The sequence below is a fragment of the Bufo bufo genome, chromosome 1, assembly GCF_905171765.1.
Source record: "Bufo bufo chromosome 1, aBufBuf1.1, whole genome shotgun sequence".
NCBI classification, from domain to species: domain Eukaryota; kingdom Metazoa; phylum Chordata; class Amphibia; order Anura; family Bufonidae; genus Bufo; species Bufo bufo.
The window spans coordinates 677,408,749-677,427,221 of NC_053389.1; the positions used below are offsets into that span (position 1 = coordinate 677,408,749).

At 46.7% G+C, this 18,473-nt stretch overlaps 1 protein-coding gene across 1 annotated transcript; it reads left to right on the forward strand.

Moving 5' to 3' along the window:
* Positions 1-5,056: 5,056 nt before the first annotated feature.
* SERF2 (small EDRK-rich factor 2) lies at positions 5,057-10,471 on the forward strand. Its single transcript, XM_040414106.1, has 3 exons — positions 5,057-5,281; positions 8,363-8,465; positions 9,979-10,471. Exons 1-3 carry the CDS (start codon positions 5,275-5,277, stop codon positions 10,040-10,042), a joined length of 174 nt encoding a protein of 57 aa, XP_040270040.1. The 5' UTR covers positions 5,057-5,274; the 3' UTR covers positions 10,043-10,471.
* The last annotated feature ends 8,002 nt before the right edge of the window (positions 10,472-18,473 follow it).

The window sequence follows — 18,473 nt, forward strand, 5'->3', positions numbered from 1 at the left end:
ACTGCTCCATATAGTAATTTCCCCCACACTGCTCCATATAGTAATTTCCCCCACACTGCCCCATATATTAATTTCCCCCCTCACAGCCCCATAAAGTAATTTCCCCCCACACTGCCCCATATAGTAATTTCCCCCACACTGCTCCATATAGTACTTTCCCCCACACTGCTCCATATAGTAATTTCCCCCACACTGCCCCATATAGTAATTTCCCCCACACTGCCCCATATAGTAATTTCCCCCACACTGCCCCATATAGAAATTTCCCCCACACTGCTCCATATAGTAATTTCCCCCACACTGCCCCCATATAGTAATTTCCCCCACACTGCCCCATATAGTAATTTCCTCACACTGCTCCATATAGTAATTTCCCCCACACTGCTCCATATAGTAATTTCCCCCACACTGCTCCATATAGTAATTTCCCCCACACTGCTCCATATAGTAATTTCCCCCACACTGCTCCATATAGTAATTTCCCCCACACTGCCTCATATAGTAATTTCCCCCACACTGCCCCATATATTAATTTCCCCCCACACTGCCCCATATAGTAATTTCCCCCCACACTGCTCCATATAGTAATTTCCCCCCACACTGCTCCATATAGTAATTTCCCCCACACTGCCCCATATAGTCATTTCCCCCCACACTGCTCCATATAGTCATTTCCCCCACACTGCTCCATATAGTCATTTCCCCCACACTGCTCCATATAGTAATTTCCCCCACACTGCCCCCATATAGTAATTTCCCCCCACACTGCCCCATATAGTAATTTCCTCACACTGCCCCATATAGAAATTTCCCCCACACTGCCCCATATAGTAATTTCCTCACACTGCCCCATATATAAATTTTCCCCACACTTCCCCTATATAGTAATTTCCCCCACACTGCCCCATATAGTAATTTCCCCCACACTGCCCCATATAGTAATTTCCCCCACACTGCCCCATATAGTAATTTCCCCCACACTGCCCCATATAGTAATTTCCCCCACACTTCCCCCATATAGTAATTTCCCCCACACTGCCCCATATAGTAATTTCCCCCACACTGCCCCATATAGTAATTTCCCCCACACTGCTCCATATAGTAATTTCCCCCACACTTCCCCCATATAGTAATTTCCCCCACACTGCCCCATATAGTAATTTCCTCACACTGCCCCATATAGAAATTTCCCCCACACTTCCCCTATATAGTAATTTCCCCCACACTGCCCCATATAGTAATTTCCCCCACACTTCCCCCATATAGTAATTTCCCCCACACTGCCCCATATAGTAATTTCCCCCACACTGCTCCATATAGTAATTTCCCCCACATTTCCCCCATATAGTAATTTCCCCCACACTGCTCCATATAGTAATTTCCCCCACACTTCCCCATATAGTAATTTCCCCCACACTGCTCCATACAGTAATTTCCCCCACACTGCTCCATATAGTAACTTCCCCCACACTTCCCCATATAGTAATTTCCCCCACACTTCCCCATATAGTAATTTCCCCCACACTTCCCCATATAGTAATTTTCCCCACACTTCCCCATATAGTAATTTCCCCCCCACTGCCCCCATATAGTAATTTCCCCCACACTGCCCCATATAGTAATTTCCCCCACACTGCCCCCATATAGTAATTTCCCCCACACTGCCCCATATAGTAATTTCCCCCACACTGCCCCATATAGTAATTTCCCCCACACTGCCCCATATAGAAATTTCCCCCACACTTCCCCCATATAGTAACTTCCCCCACACTGCCCCCATATAGTAATTTCCCCCACACTGCCCCATATAGTAATTTCCCCCACACTGCTCCATATAGTAATTTCCTCACACTGCCCCCATATAGTAATTTCCCCCACACTGCTCCATATAGTAATTTCCTCACACTGCCCCCATATAGTAATTTCCCCCACACTTCCCCATATAGTAATTTCCCCCACACGGCTCCATATAGTAATTTCCCCCACACGGCCCCCATATAGTAATTTCCCCCACACTGCCCCCATATAGTAATTTCCCCCACACTGCCCCATATAGTAATTTCCCCCACACTGCCCCATATAGTAATTTCCCCCACACTGCCCCATATAGTAATTTCCCCCACACTGCCCCCATACAGTAGTTTCCCCCACAGTAATTTGCCCCCACATAGTAATATCTCCCATAATAATTTGCCCCCACACAGTATCCCACCATTATATTTTCCCCCACATAGTAATTTGCCCCCACACTGTAATTTCCAAAGTTGGCACAAAAAAAAAAAAAAAAAAAAAAAAAAAGCTAAATACTCACCTGTGTCCAGGCACGTGATGGCAGGCGAGCACACTTCACTATGCTGTGTCCCCTGAGAGTCGGCACCCGGGGCAGACCCCCCCCCTTCCCCCTCAGGTGTACCAATATGCCTTAGACTTCTCCTGCCATTCATCAGCGCAGGGCGCACTATGAACAGCACAGGCAGCACACTGAATGTAGGCAGGATATTATAGCTAAATGATAAAGTACATGGAAGATATTCTATATTGGACTGTGGTATTCAGGTTAAATTGCTGTGTTGGCACTTTGTGATAAATGAGGCTACTTTCACACTAGCGTTTTTGCTGGATCCGGCAGGGTTCAGCAAAAACGGATCCGGTTGTACTATCTTTAACATATTTTTAACACTGCCAAAACTGATCCGTCCCCCATTGACTTTCAACACAGCAAAGTTTTCTATTGTGGCAGATTGTCCCCTTTGACTTACATTGGGGTCATGCCAGATCCGTCTTGCTCCGCATCCCAGGACGGAAAGAAAAATACATGTTGTGGTTTTCTCTCTGGTATAGAAAGCAACTAAACAGAACGGACTGCATTTTGGAGAATTCTGTTCAGTCAAGTTTTTTCTCCACTGACGATGAATGGGGACAAAACTGAAGCGTTTTTTTTTCCGGTATTGAGCCCCTATGACGGAACTCAATACCGGAGAGCTTTAGTGCTAGTGTGAAAGTCGCCTTAGTGGGTTTTGGGTTGCAGTTTGGGCGCTCAGTCTGTAAAAGGATCTCCATCACTGCCCTAGTAGAACAGTTCTGTCCTTGTCCGTAATGTATTTTTTTGGGCAACGACCATGGGAACCAGCGATGGACTGGCCATCGGGAGTACCGGGAGAATCCCGGTGGGCCGATCGAATTATGGGCCGGCCAGGGCCGCCATCAGGGGGGTAAAGCTCCAGTAACAGCAGGCAGTGTGGGGGCGGCGCTCACTCACTGACGTCACACGCCTGCTCCTCCCACTAGGCGGCGCAGGCGCGTGACGTCAGTGAGTGAGCGCTGCCGCCCGCACTTGTTACTGGAGGCTGGAGGCGGGAGCTGAATGTAAGGTAGTAAAGAGATGAGCGCTGTGTTAAAATTAAAGTTACTGTCTGCAGCCTGCAGGATACCGATTTATTAATGTATACTACTGTGAGTGGCGGGGAGGGGGATCTATGGATGACGGCACTGTTATAGGGAGGGGGATCCGTGGATGGCACTGTTATGGGGGGGGTCTGTCATGTGGATGACACTTATGGGGGGGGGGGTCTGTGGATGACACTTATGGGGGGGATCTGTGGATGGCACCATTATGGAGGGGGATCTGTGGATGACACTGTTATGGAGGGGATCTGTGGATGACACTGTTATGGGGGGATCTGTGGATGACACTATTATGGGGGGATCTGTGGATGACTGTTATGGGGGGGATCTGTGGATGGCACTGTTATGGAGGGTATCTGTGAATGGCACTGTTATGGAGGGGATCTGTGGATGACACTGTTATGGAGGGGATCTGTGGATGACACTGTTATGGGGGGATCTGTGGATGACACTGTTATGGGGGGATCTGTGGATGACTGTTATGGGGGGGGATCTGTGGATGGCACTGTTATGGAGGGTATCTGTGAATGGCACTGTTATGGAGGGGTATCTGTGGATGACACATAGCATAAGATGCTATATACGGTATGTGTCATCCACAGATCCCCCTCTATAACAGTGCCATCCACAGATCCCCCCATAACAGTGCCATCCACAGATCCCCTCCATAACAGTGCCATCCACAGATCCTCTCCATAACAGTGCCATCCACAGATCCCCTCCATAACAGTGCCATCCACAGATCCCCTCCATAACAGTGCCATCCACAGATCCTCTCCATAACAGTGCCATCCACAGATCCCCTCCATAACAGTGCCATCCACAGATCCCCTCCATAACAGTGCCATCCACAGATCCCCTCCATAACAGTGCCATCCACAGATCCTCTCCATAACAGTGCCATCCACAGATCCCCTCCATAACAGTGCCATCCACAGATCCCCTCCATAACAGTGCCATCCACAGATCCCCTCCATAACAGTGCCATCCACAGATCCCCTCCATAACAGTGCCATCCACAGATCCCCTCCATAAAAGTGCCATGGAGTGTAACTTACACATGTCATTCTAAAGGCATCTGTAATGTTGGCATGCATTTTTTTTTTTCTAAATTAAGAGTAAAAATAAAAAACCTGTTTATACTTACAGTGGAATGTTTTTACTTATGTTTTTTTTTTAGTGTGTTTGGGAAAAATAAAGTGGGCCGGTCTGGCTGAAGTCCAGGGCCACTTTATTGTCCCAGTCCATCCCTGATGGGAACACAGAATGCACATATTTCCGTTTTTTCTGTGGCCCCCATATGGGCTGCAAAAAAAAAAGTGGTACGGACATGGAGAATAAAAAACACGTTCATGTGCATGAGCCCTAAGAGGACTGTGGAGAAAAGACAGGTAAGAGATAAATGGTTAGGATGTTGTGAAAAGAACAGCCATTTGGTTTGCATGGACACAGGGGATTCGGTCACGGAGCCTCCATCTACAAACTGCTGGTAGTGTGGAAACAATGAAGTCCTGAGTACACCTGCAGTGCTGCCCTCTAGCGCCTACTACAAGAACACCACACGCTACCATCTGAGGGTGACACGTGACGCTTCCCAGAAGACTACGTTTAACCATAAAACTCCCGGAGATAACAACGTGACCACGCGTACACTGGCTGTGGACGCTCCCATTCGCTGATCTGGCTTCACCTTCCTAAGGGGCGTGGCCTTTGGGTTACACATTGGAAATAGTTGTTTTGCGGGAATGTTGCTCTGGGTCATGTGATGTGGGCTAGCCAATCAGTGATCGGCAAACGGTGAACCGCAGCGAGCGGACTGTGAAGGAAGTTGGTGCTGGACTGGGAAGCGAGTCCCAGAGAACCGGAGCCATGACCCGTGAGTATATGAGGGGAATGAAGACGGTTATGCAACCACATGGGCGCAGAAGGTGCAGCTGCGAGAATGGGTTATGGGCGCAGAGCCTATAGGCCGGAGGCTGCGGCCTGCGTGCCACGTCGCCAAGGCCTGGATGCCCGGGGGCGGCTGGGAGGGTGCTCCGAGTCCCGTTACTGCATGGGAGGAGATGCTGCGGCCAGTCTCTGTAGTGTCCCCCCGGCTTCCTCTGGATTTCTTATGTAGTGAGTGGAGCCAAGACAAAGTGCATTTCTACATACTAAAGGGGTCTTCCTACCTTAGACATTGATGGCACAGCTGCAGGATAAGGCTTAAAGGGGTATACCCATCTCAAACAATGGGAGCATGTCGCTAGGATGTGCCCCCATTGTCTGATAGGTTCGGGTCTCACCGCTGGGACCTACGCCAGAAATGGAGCCCTGAAAGTGGTGGTGGACGCATGCACAGCTGCCCTCCATTCATCTCTAGGGGCCACCGACAGCAGACAAGCGCTGGTGTGGCTATTTCTATCAGCCCCATAGAAATGAATGGGAGCGGTGGCTGTGCAAGTGCGGTGGTGCGCTCCCATTCACTACTCTGGGGAGAGCGCTTAGTGGTGGCCGGACCCCGGAAAACCCAGGGTCCTCCGGCCACCACCTACCCTGCTCTGATATAGGTGCGGGTCTCAGCAGTGGGCCCCGCACCTATCAGACAATGGGGGTATATCCTAGCGATATTGTGCTGTTCCCCTCATTTAAACAATACCTTTATTGTGTATGTCCCACGTAGAGGAGCATAAGGAACAAGTTTATAGCGGTATGCTGATTAGGTCTCACAAGTGCCCAGGGGCGGCGTTATGGCCCCAAGTGCCTAGGCCCCTCGCCGATGTGCCCGCCTAACCACTCCCCCTGTGCCCAGGCCCCTCCTCTGCCACTGAGATCTAGGGCCTGTGCCGTCCACTGCCGAACTAGGAGGGCAGGGCAGGCTAAAGGACTGGTTAGGCTGGCATATCGGCGAGGGGCCTTTGTGAGACCTAATTAGCATATCGTTATCAACTTTTTTCTTTTTTAAGCTTCTCTATACGGGACATATACAATAAAGGTACTGAGGGGGAACTGAGCGATAATGCGATAAGAGTGGGTTAGAACATTAAAGTAGGTGATAGGCTCCCTTTAAAGGGGGTGTCCACTCCTTTTTATGTTGATGGCCTATCCTGAGGGTAGGCCATCACTATCTGATCAGTGGAGTAGCTCTGTTCGTTGCGTAGGGGATGGAAGTGACTACTATGTCTTCACGTCAGTCGGAGCAGCAGTGGACAGAGCGGTGTAGTCCCGGAACCACTACAGTACAGCTGGTTAGCGGGGTGACGGACCTCTGCTGATCAGATATATAAAAGGACAGGAAGATCCCTTTAAATAGGTTTACCATTCTCTGGTCCAGTGACGTATACTGCTGAGGCCAGTGATCGGCTGTGTCAGCCCTGCAGTGCGGCGGAGGAATATGTTTTTTGAGGGTCCATTCACATGTCCATAGTGTATTGCAGATCCGCAATACACCCGTTTGGCACCCCCATAGAAATGCCTATTCTTGTCCTCAATTGCGGACAAGAATAGGACACGTTTTATTTTTTTTCCAGAGCCGCGGACCGGCAGATTGGCGGCGTGCTCCCGAAATGCGGATGCGGACAGCACACCGTGTGCTCTCCGCATCTATTCTGTCCCCATAGAGAATGAATGGGTCCGCACCCATTCCGCAAAATTGCGGAACGGATGTGGACCCATTTTTACGGACGTGTGGGCACGTCCCCAACCCTTCTAATGAGTCAGCAACATCCAGGTGGAGAATGGAGCGGTGGCTGTGCTGGCGTGCAGATCTCTCCAGTCACTTCTATGGGAGACGTGCAGTGCTAAAACCTAACATTCAGTCACAGAATTGCGTTATGGTCTGTGGTAACGGAATCCATGATGCAATTCAGATTATACCACAATCCGAACCGAAAACGAATTTTAAAATATGAAATTCGTTCATCCCTAATTCTGACCCCTATAACTTTTTTGTAGTTATGTGTACGGAGCTGTGTGAGGGCTCATTTTTTGCGGGGTGATCTGTACTTTTCAATTATACAAATTTTTTTGTGGGAGGTGAAGCGACCAAAAAACTGCGAATTGGCCATTTTGAGATATATATATATATATATATATATATATTTTCCCATTCCGCTGTTTGCCATATGGGATATTTTAATAGTACGGGCGTTTTCGCACGCGGTGATGCCCATGATGTGTATTTTTTATTGTTTACCTATTTTTGTTTACATTTTGGGGGAAAGGGGGTGATTTGGCAGAGGCTCCATAGGAACTAATGTTTGGCAGCTTCTGTTTATTCAGGAGGACAGAAACTCCCTCACTGGATCACACCCGGAAGCACACGTTTCCTACACCCTTCCCCCTCGGATGCTGTTGTCACATTTGACCACAGCATGTGAAGGGTTAAAAGTCTGCAATTGGAGTTACTGCTGATCATGTACACCCTCTCCCTCGCGAGCGGATGCCATCTTTGATGTCCTGGCCAGCGCCATATATGGCCGGGAAGGGGTTAAGGATACTGTTAGTTTATAATTAAAAATTTAGATGCAAAATATTGAGAGGGGAATAAACCAATGGAAGATAGGAGCGGCTGATCTCCTATGGAGTCAGAGGATTATGCCCAATCATTCTTGATGACATCTACTGTTGGAGGCCCCCCTCATCACATCACATTATACACTGCTCATATCCAGGTGTTACGACCACCGTGCAGTCCATCATCGGTGGGCATGCTCTTACACTATAGGACCGTGATGGCTAACCTCCAACACTCCAGCTGTGGTAAAACTACAACTCCCAAGATGCACACTTGCTTGGCTGTTCTCAAAACACCATAGAAATGAATGGAGCATGCTGGGAGTCGTAGTTTTCACCACAGCTGGAGTGTCGGAGGTTAGCCATCACTGCTATAGGAACAAGTGTCAGCTTACGCACACTCCCGAGAAAGCCGTTCTCATGGATCCATCATTTGAAGAAGTAATAAGTTCTGCTTCTGCAGGTGGAAACCAGCGTGAACTTGCCCGAGCAAAGAACATGAAAAAAAACACAGACAAGGGGAAAAAGCCAGATGACGGATTGTCAGCAGCTGCACGAAAGGAGAGGTAATGTGTGTATGTGAAAAGGGAGGATTCAGTGTCTCCAGATGAGTGGATGTAATATCTGATTTCACGGCCAAAAGATAAGGGATCACTGCCAGGGGGAAACCCTTTTAGCGTTTCCGCCTGGCAGTGATCCCTGGATGTAATATCCGCTCCAGGAATCACTCCCAAGTGAAAAGTGTTCTTTATTCATGCAAACTGAAAGCCCACTTTGCTTTCCGCCACAGATTCTTACCGCTGAAGAAGGTCTCATGTACCTGAAACGTCTGCTGTAGTTATATATCAACTACTGTGTGGGACATTGCCTGAAACTTTTCATGAGGAAGGCATACTTTTCACTTGAGCATATCTTATGGAGCGCCGTGGACACTTCTATATGGGTACTGGCTAGAACAGACCCTCCACTTGCCAGTGTCAATTTCCTATAACCTGTTAGAACATTTAGGCTGGATACTCGAGCAGTGGCCTCAGGGTGGTAGTGTGTTCCACGCTGCAAGACCACAGCAGATTGCTGTGGTTTCATGGCAAGCCCAGGTAAAGTACACCTGTACCGGTCAAGAAGCCATGGCAAACGCTGCATTTTTGCTATGTGGCACACTACTGCCCCGTGGCACAGTCTTAACCCCTTAAGGACTCAGGATGTACCGGTACGTCCTAAGTTTAAAAGTAGATTGCGGCGGGGCTTAATTGTGACAGGATGCCCGCTGAAATCATTCAGCGGGCATCCTGTCACAACGCCGGGGGGGGGGGGTCATGCGATTCCCCCCCCCCCCGTATCGGCGATCGCCACAAACCGCAGGTCAATTCAGACCTGCGGTTTGCGGCTTTTACCTGGTGCGGTGGTCGGCGGTGCCATCGGGTCTCCATGCGGCTGTGGGGGGGACCCGATGGCATGGAAGGCCGCGCGATGTCTAAAGAAGGAAGCTGTATGAGTAATACACACAGTATTACTCATACAGCCAATGCATTCCAATACAGAGGGAGGACTGCAGGAGGGTATATAGAGGGAGGACTGCAGGAGGGTATATAGAGGGAGGACTGCAGGAGGGTATATAGAGGGAGGACTGCAGGAGGGTGTTCAGTGTATATACAAGGAGGACTGGAGGAGGGTGTATATACAGGGAGGACTGTAGCAGGGTATACAATGTAACTAGTAGGGATTGCAGCAGTGTGTTCTTGAAACGCCATCAGTGCCAGCTCCCGCTGTGATTTGGAGTGCAGAACTGTGGCTCGTCTGGATTAATAACGTGGACGTCAAGGACTTAAAGACCTGCAGGTACTCTCCTAATTCGGCGCTCCAGAAGTAAAAAGGTCTATATCATAATTTCAAAAAAAATCAATAAAAAATGAACATAGTCATGCTGAAAGAAAGCAAATTAATTTGATTAGTTACACAGCCCTACCCCCAGCAATCGGACACCTTATCCCACTTCCTGACCACTTTAAGGACAACCCTTAATTCTGCACATAAACACAGTTCTTTCAGTCATGATTTTTCACTTTTTTTTTATTTTAGAGATGCTCAGATAATGCAAGAGAAGCAGAAAAAGGCATCCGAGAAAAAAGACGAGCCAAAATAGCATTGGAGAATTGCATGTGGTGGATGGTGGATGAAAACGACGATGACGAGACGATACATAGCCCAATCCCTGAACAAGAACATTTGGCCAAAGGCTTTGTTTGCCCCAATGCAGAGTTTTTTCCACTGTGCATCATTTCCAGGCTTTTCCTTCTGTCATAAATTAGTAGCATAGATGCTGCCTTGTGTACATATTATATATATATATATCACTTTATCCCAACCTTGCACAAAATTCTGGCCATCATTTTTTTAATCTCCTGGCTTTGTCTGCATGCTGATCTAGCATTGGTTAAGTCAGCTCTAGAAAATGTGTTCTGATGGAAATCAAAGATGAACAAGCACTTCACCATGATTTGAAGTAAATTGTCATTTTGTATTCACAGTGGACCCAGTCAAATATTTAATAAAGTGACTTCTTTTCCGTGGACGATGTCTTGTGGTTATTTTTTAATGCGAACCTTTCACCTGGATTTCACTTAATAAACTATTACCAGTACCTTTATAGATTATCCTCATTCTGTTTCAATGCATTCTTGTGCCGCTTTCCTGGGATGTATATTCATGAAAAAAACGACTTATAAAGTCCTCGTCTCCAGCTCCTGGTCACGCTAGAAGTCAAGGGGGTAGCCCTTCCCTCACTCCAGGCTGTAACTCCCCTGCCCTAACCCCTCCTCTAAGCAGTGTAACTGACACCCGGCTCAGTCGCCGGGACCGCGCTTGTACAGGCGGCGCATGCGCCGTCGGCCTCAGTAGCAGCGCGATCCCGCCTATCGCGCGGACTCGAACGTGATCCTGTAACTGAATCGCGCATGCGCCGTCCGTCCCCGATGCCTGCCTGTCTTCTGTTCCTCAGGCACGCGCCTGAGGAACAGAAGACAGGCAGGCATCGGGGACGGACGGCGCATGCGCGATTCAGTTACGGGATCGCGCTGCTACTGAGGCTGACGGCGCATGCGCCGCCTGTACAAGCGAGGTCTCGGCGACTGAGCCGGGTGTCAGTTACACTACTTAGAGGAGGGGTTAGGGCAGGGGAGTTACAGCCCGGAGTGAGGGAAGGGCTACCCCCTTGACTTCTAGCGTGACTTCAGGAGCTGGAGACGAGGACTTTATAAGTTTTTCATGAATATACATCCCAGGAAAGCGGCACAAGAATGCATTGAAACAGAATGAGGATAATCTATAAGGTACTGGTAATAGTTTATTAAGTAAAATCCAGGTGAAAGGTTCGCTTTAAACTAATCAGACTAAGGCTACTTTCACACCTGCGTTAGGTGCGGATCCGTCTGGTGTCTGCACAGACGGATCCGCTCCTATAATGCAAACGATGGTATCCGTTCAGAACAGATCCGTCTGCATTATATTTCAGAAAAAAAACTAAGTCTAAAAGTTAGTCAGATGGATCCGTCCTGACTTTGCATTGAAAGTCAATTGGGGACGGATCCGTTTGAAAATAAATTGCACCATATTGTGTCAACTTCAAACGGATCCGTCCCCATTGACTTACATTGTAAGTCTGGACGTATCCGTTTAGCTCCGCGCGGACACCCGAACGCTGCAAGCTGCGTTCGGGTGTCCGCCTTGTTGTGCTTTTTCATAAGTGTAAACAGTTATATCTACTTATTTTAGTTATAATGGGTATTCATTGCCTTTAAGAGCAATGTTGATTTATATTCACTGTTTTGTATGGATTTTCATGTAGGCCAAAGTAAGTCCATGAGAAGATTACTGTGCTGTTCAAAAGCTAGTGTTATAGTAACAATATATTATACATTTAGAAAGTTAGAAGATACACCGCACCTGCAGATTCTGAGGCTTCATTGTTTTTCCTATCTGAATATGAATTCCACAGTGTGAGAATTGTCTAGATGTTCCTCAAAGTATACATTCATGTATCAAAGTTTGTCCCTCGGCCCTGAGACAAGGCCTCCGGATGTCAGAGGTGTGAAGTATTGAAAATATCAGGCATGTATGAGTTAACCCTTAATTGTATGATGCCTATTGCTTATACAACAGTGCCACCTAGATATGAGCAGTTAATACTACATCAGTAGCAAAAGTGCATTCTGGGTAGTATTATGACGTCATGCTCCTTATCAATGCACACACCCATCCAACAATGATTGGAAAGTTCCAAACTCTGAGGGTGTGTTCATCTGATAAGTTTTGGGTTAAGAAACCAGTTACCAGGAGAAAAAAAAAACAAGGAAACATTTGAATTATAGATCTCTGGAGAATCATTTGGATTATCGGGAAAAACTCTTGAGAGCTGGCTGCCCCAAGACTCTGCACATCACTTGACCCTTGGGTAATGTATATTTTTGTTTTAGGTAGTATTGATCTAAATTAATTGGCTTGATACTTACACATCTGCAAATGAGCGGGTATCTGGCTAACGTTAGTAGCTACATCAGTATTTTCTCTGATTTCAGTTACGATGCATATAACTGAACAAACGGGATAATATAGGAGAAACTCTGTTGGGAATCCTAGTATTCCCTAGTTTGATATCAAGCCAATAATTTATAAGTTTTGTTGCAATACTACCATTATCTGAGTTTGGTCATCAATTTTGGGCGGAGCAAGGGCTCGTATCTGTCATCTTGATTGAGTTTTCTGCATAATCCATTGATTGTATGCATGTATGTAGACAATTACCTTTCCCAACTGGTTCAGAACCCGACTAGAGGGACGGCCATACTGGACTTAGTATGAACCAATAGACCTGACAGAACAACAGACGTGCAGGTTGGGGGACACCTGGGAAATGGTGACCATAAAGTAATAACCTTCCAATTATCCTTCAAACGAGCGTTTCTGCAGGGAGGAACAAAAATACCAAACTTCAAAAAAAGCTAAATTTAGCCAATTAAGAGAGGCCATAGGCCTAACTAACTGGGACAAAGTCCTCAAAAATAAAAATACCGCCACAAAATGGATATTTTTAAAAGCATCCTAAAATCTAAGTGTGAGAGGTACATACCTTATAGCAGGGGTGGGGAACCTCCGTCCCGAGGGCCGTATGCGGCCCACGGTATCATTTCATGTGGCCCCCGGCCCCCTGCCAGAACATAATGTGAAAATGCTTATGACCCCTTCCATTATGGAAGCGGTCATTAGCATACGGGAGGCACAGGAAGGTGAGAACAGCACTGCACTGGCTGTCCTCACCTTCCCTGGTCTTCTTTCAGCCCCACACTGTGTCCTGACACATCCAGCGTCAGGACGCAGTGCACGTAGACGTGCACTATGACCTGACGCTGTGCGGTGTGAGGTGACAATATAGTGCGGCAGGAAGAAGAACAGGGAGGGTAAGTGAATCTGCCAAGAGGCAGCGCCGTACGGAGCTGGAGAGGTAAGTTTATTTGTTTATCTTAAATACAGTATCTGATCTGATGTCTGATTGGGGCTGATCTGAGGCTAAAGGAGGGTGGGGAGGGTCTGATGGGGGTCTGATCTGAGGCTTGGGAGGGTCTGATCTGAGGCTGGGGGTGTCTGATCTGAGGCTGGGGTTTGATAGGGGTCTGATCTGAGACTAGGGGGGCTGATGGGGGCTGATCTGAGGCTGGGGAGGGTCTGATGGGGGCTGATCTGAGGCTAGGGAGGGTATTATGAAGGTCTGATCTGAGGCTGGGGGGTCTTATAGGGGCTGATCTGACCCTGGGGGGGTCTGATGGGGGCTGATCTGAGGCTGGGCGTCTGATCCGGGTCTGGTCTGAGGCTGGGGGTCTGATCTGAAGCTAGGAAGGGTCTGATTGGGGTCTAATCTGAGGCTTAGAGGTCTGATGGGAGTCTGATCTGAGGCTGATGTAGGCCTGGGGGGTCTGATAGGAGGCTGATTTCAGGCTGATGGAGGTGGGGGCAGATATTTTGCTGAGAAATGGACAAAGGCAGGGACAGTTGCGAAGAAAGAGGCAGGGAGAGTGAAAGCTGGGTGAACCCCTCTCTGGACCCCCTGGGTTTAGCTTCCTGCCATTAATGTCAAATAAGTAACATTCTGAACTTAAAAATTAGACTGCTATGTGTGGTCAATATGGCGCCTGTATTGTATGTAATATACTGTATATATATAGTGCAGGCGCTATTTTGTGCTGCAAAAATACAGCCCTCTAGATTATTTTAATTGAAGTGCAATTTCTGTAACTTATCCCTAAGTCAATTATATGTTTGACCAAATACAGCAGTAAAAAATTTTTATTGAGAATTTTGTATGGCCCCCGAATGATGTTACAAATATCCAAATGGCCCTTGGCAGCAAAATGGTTCCCCACCGCTGCCTTATAGGAATAAAGGGTTAAGGAACAAGAAGAAACCAATGTGGATAAATAGAACTGTAAAGAAAGCATTAAATGACAAAGCATTTAAAGGGAACCTATTATAGGGACTTTGTGTACAGAGCTGAGGACATGGGCGCTAGCGGATCGCAATACCCAGTCCCCATAGCTCTGTGTGCTTTTATTGTGTAAAAAAAAACCAATTTGATACAAATGCAAATTGACCTGAGACGAGTCCTGTCCCTGACTCATCTCAGGGACAGGACTCATCCCAGGTTAATTTGCATATGTATCAAATCAGGTTTTTTTTTACACAATAAAAGCACACAGAGCTATGGGGACTGGGTATTGCGGATGTGCTAGCGGCGATCTAGCAGCCCATGTCCTCAGCTCTATGCCCAAAATCCAGGTGACCGGTTCACTTTAAATCACTAAAACAGGAGGGTGGCGAGGAAGCACTGAAAAGGAAAAAATAGAATATGTAAAAAAACTAATAAAAGCCACCAATACAGAGACCGAGAGATTCATTGCCAAACAGCAAAACTAACCCTAAAATGTTTTTCAATTATATAAATGGTAAAAAGTATGAATCAGGAGGTGTCGGCCCCCTACAGAGCAATGAGGGGGGAGTTGCAGAGAGCGATGAGGAGAAAGGAAAGCTATTAAATATTTTTTTCTCCACTGTATTCACTGAAGAAAATAAACTGTCAGATGAAATGCTGAATGTAAAACTAAATTCCCCATTAAAAGTGCCCTGTCTGACCCAGGAAGAAGTACAACAGCGACTTAAAAAGATTAAAATAGACAAAATCGCCAGGACTGGATGGCATACAACCACTTATCCTAAGGGAATTAGGTAATGTCATAGCCAGACCCTTATTTCTGATATTTACAGACTCTATACTGACAGGGAATGTTCCACAGGATTGGTGCATAGCAAATGTGGTGCCAATATTCAAAAAGGGACCAAAAACAGAGCCTGGAAACTATAGGCCGGTAAGTTTAACATCTGTTGTGGGTAAAGTGTTTGAAGGTTTTCTAAGAGATGCTATCTTGGGGGATCTCAATGAAAACAAGCAAATAACGCCATATCAGCATGGCTTCATGAGGGATCGCTCATGTCAAACTAATTTAATCAGTTTCTATGAGGAGGTAAGTTCTAGACTTGACAGCGGCGAATCAATGGACGTCGTATATCTGGACTTCTCCAAAGCATTTGACACTGTACCGCATAAAAGGTTAGTATATAAAATGAGAATGCTCGGACTGGGAGAAAATGTCTGTATGTGGGTAAGTAACTGGCTCAATGATAGAAAACAGAGGGTGGTTATTAATGGTACACACTCAGATAGGGTCACTAGTGGAGTACCTCAGGGGTCAGTATTGGGCCCTATTCTCTTCAATATATTTATTAATGATCTTGCACAGTAAAATATCAATTTTTGCAGATTACACTAAACTGTGTAAAGTAATTTACACTGAAGAGGACAATATACTGCTACAGAGGGATCTGGATAGATTGGAGGCTTGGGTAGATAAGTGGCAGATGAGGTTTAACACTGACAAATGTAAAGTTATGCACATGGGAAGGAATAATGCAAGTCACCAGTACATACTAAAGGGTAAAACACTGGGTGACACTGGAAAAGGATCTAGGAATTTTAATAAACGGCAAACTAAGCAGTAAAAACCAGTGTCAGGCAGCTGCTGCCAAGGCCAATAAGATAATGGGTTGCATCAAAAGGGGCATAGATGCCTGTGATGAGAACATAGTCCTGCCACTTTACAAATCATTAGTCAGACCACACATGGAGTACTGTGTACAGTTCTGGGCTCCTGTGAACAAGGCAGACATAGCAGAGCTGGAGGGTTCAGAGGAGGGCAACTAAAGTAATAACTGGAATGGGGCAACTACAGTACCCTGAAAGATTATCAACATTAGGGTTATTCACTTTAGAAAAAAGACAACTGAGGGGAGATCTAATTACTATGTATAAATATATCAGATGATGGGAGAGATCTCTGTACTGACCCCTATTTATCCCCAGGACTGTGAGGAGGGGACATCCTCTGCGTCTGGAAGAAAGAAGGTTTGTACACAAACATAGAAGAGGATTCTTTACGGTAAGAGCAGTGAGACTATGGAACTCTCTGCCTGAGGAGGTGGTGATGGTGAGTACAATAAAGGAATTCAAGAGGGGCCTGGATGTATATCTGGAGTGTAATAATATTACAGGCTATAGCTACTAGAGAGGGGTCGTTGATCCAGGGAATTATTCTGATTGGAGTCGGGAAGGAAGTGGGGAAAATTGGCTTGTACCTCAGTATTTTTTATATTTTTTTGCCTTCCTCTGGATCAAATTGCAGCATAACAGGCTGAACTGGATGGACAAATGTCTTTTTTCGGCCTTATATACTATGTGCTCATTCTGGGCTTTGAGGTCCAGGAGGCAATCCTGTCAGTGATTGACAGACTTTCCTCTATGACTGTGTATACAGATAGCTGTCAATCACGGATAGGTCCGCCTCTTTGACTTTAAAGCCCAGAATGAGTATAGGTTGTACTAAATATTTTCCCACAAGACTATCTCGCTCTGCTCAGGTCCTCCTGTTTTATACCATGCTGCTGTCAGATTACACTGCATTTTCATGGTGACATGTATTTAAAGCATGTTATTTTGCTATAGGCAGGAAATACCTATTTTTTTCATACGCCTCAACGGCATTAGCAGGAGGATATCCCGCCTCCCAGAGACCGGAAACAACATGGAGACCAATAATTTAAAAGCCCCTGCCCCTTTACCTCCTCCAGTTGTTTCCTGTCCCCAGGACGGATGGAGACCTTCACAGGCAGAGGGGTCTCTTTTTTCCCTCTCTGCCCCTGGAAAGACACACAGCCTTTGGTTTGTTGGCCCTGAGAACTTCTCAGGAGGGCTGTAGCGGAGCGCAGGACTCGGGGGAGGGAGGCTATCTTATCTCCCTACCGGTGCTTTGGTGTAAGTCCTGCATGGATTCAGGCAGCCCCAGGCTCTGCTATGGCTGAGTGGGATCAGCAGGCAGGAGGATTAGGCCCGCATCTTAGGAAGTCTATGGCCGGGCCTTCCTCTTGCTTTGGACAGGGAGGAAGCGGCGCAGTGACGTGATCACGTGACGCCGGAAATAGCGTGGCAGGCCAGTTTAAAAATGGAGGCCGACACAGAGCCTTGTGTTTGCCGTGGTGATCGCAGGATGTCTCTCCCTCCTGAGGCAGATGTGGGGAAAAATATCTCTGACCCTCCTAGGGCCCTCAGCCCGATAAGATTAATTTGTTTTCCTCCTCATGTGTTTGGCTAATGCACTGGGTGATGGTGTCAATGCCTGAGAAGTTTTTTTTCAATAGTATTTCTTCTTTTTTTTGCCTTTGGTGGTGGTTCTTACTCAGTCTATTTTCATCAGGATTCCCTCTGTTTTAGGGCAAGACCGCTGGGAAATCTGCAGAACCATTACTAAAAAGCAAAAAATGTGCTTTATGCAAGAAACTGCTGTCTTCCTCATACAAAAAGCAGATATGTGTCAGATGCACAGAGAAGATAGTTTCAGAAGAAAGCCCTTTTATTATAGAACTCATTAAATAAGAGGTTAGTTCTGCCATAGATACCAAGTTATCTAATCTACCACAGAGACTTTCCACCTATAAATCAGATCCTCATCAGTCTATGGAGGAGGGCTTAGAGCTGGATGAATGGGAATTAACTGACTATTCAGTTCTGCGTCCTCTGAAGACCATTCTGGAAGGCTGCTGTGTTCAGTGGATGAAACTGAAGCCTTATTAAAAACTATACGTGCCACCATTAATGTAGAAGACATTTAAAAAGATCAATTATTTAAAGGGCTTGGAGAAAAAAAGAGGAGGGTGTTTCCAGTACATGACACAATTAAGGGCTCTTTCACACCTGCGTTCTTGTCTTCCAGCATAGAGTTCCGTCGTCGGGGCTCTATGCCGGAAGAATCCTGATCAGGATTATCCCCATGCATTCTGAATGGAGTGAAATCCGTTCAGGATGCATCAGGATGTCTTCAGTTCCGGAACGGAACGTTTTTTGGCCGGAGAAAATACCGCAGCATGCTGCGCTTTTTGCTCCGGCCAAAAATCCGGAACACTTGCCGCAATGCCGGATC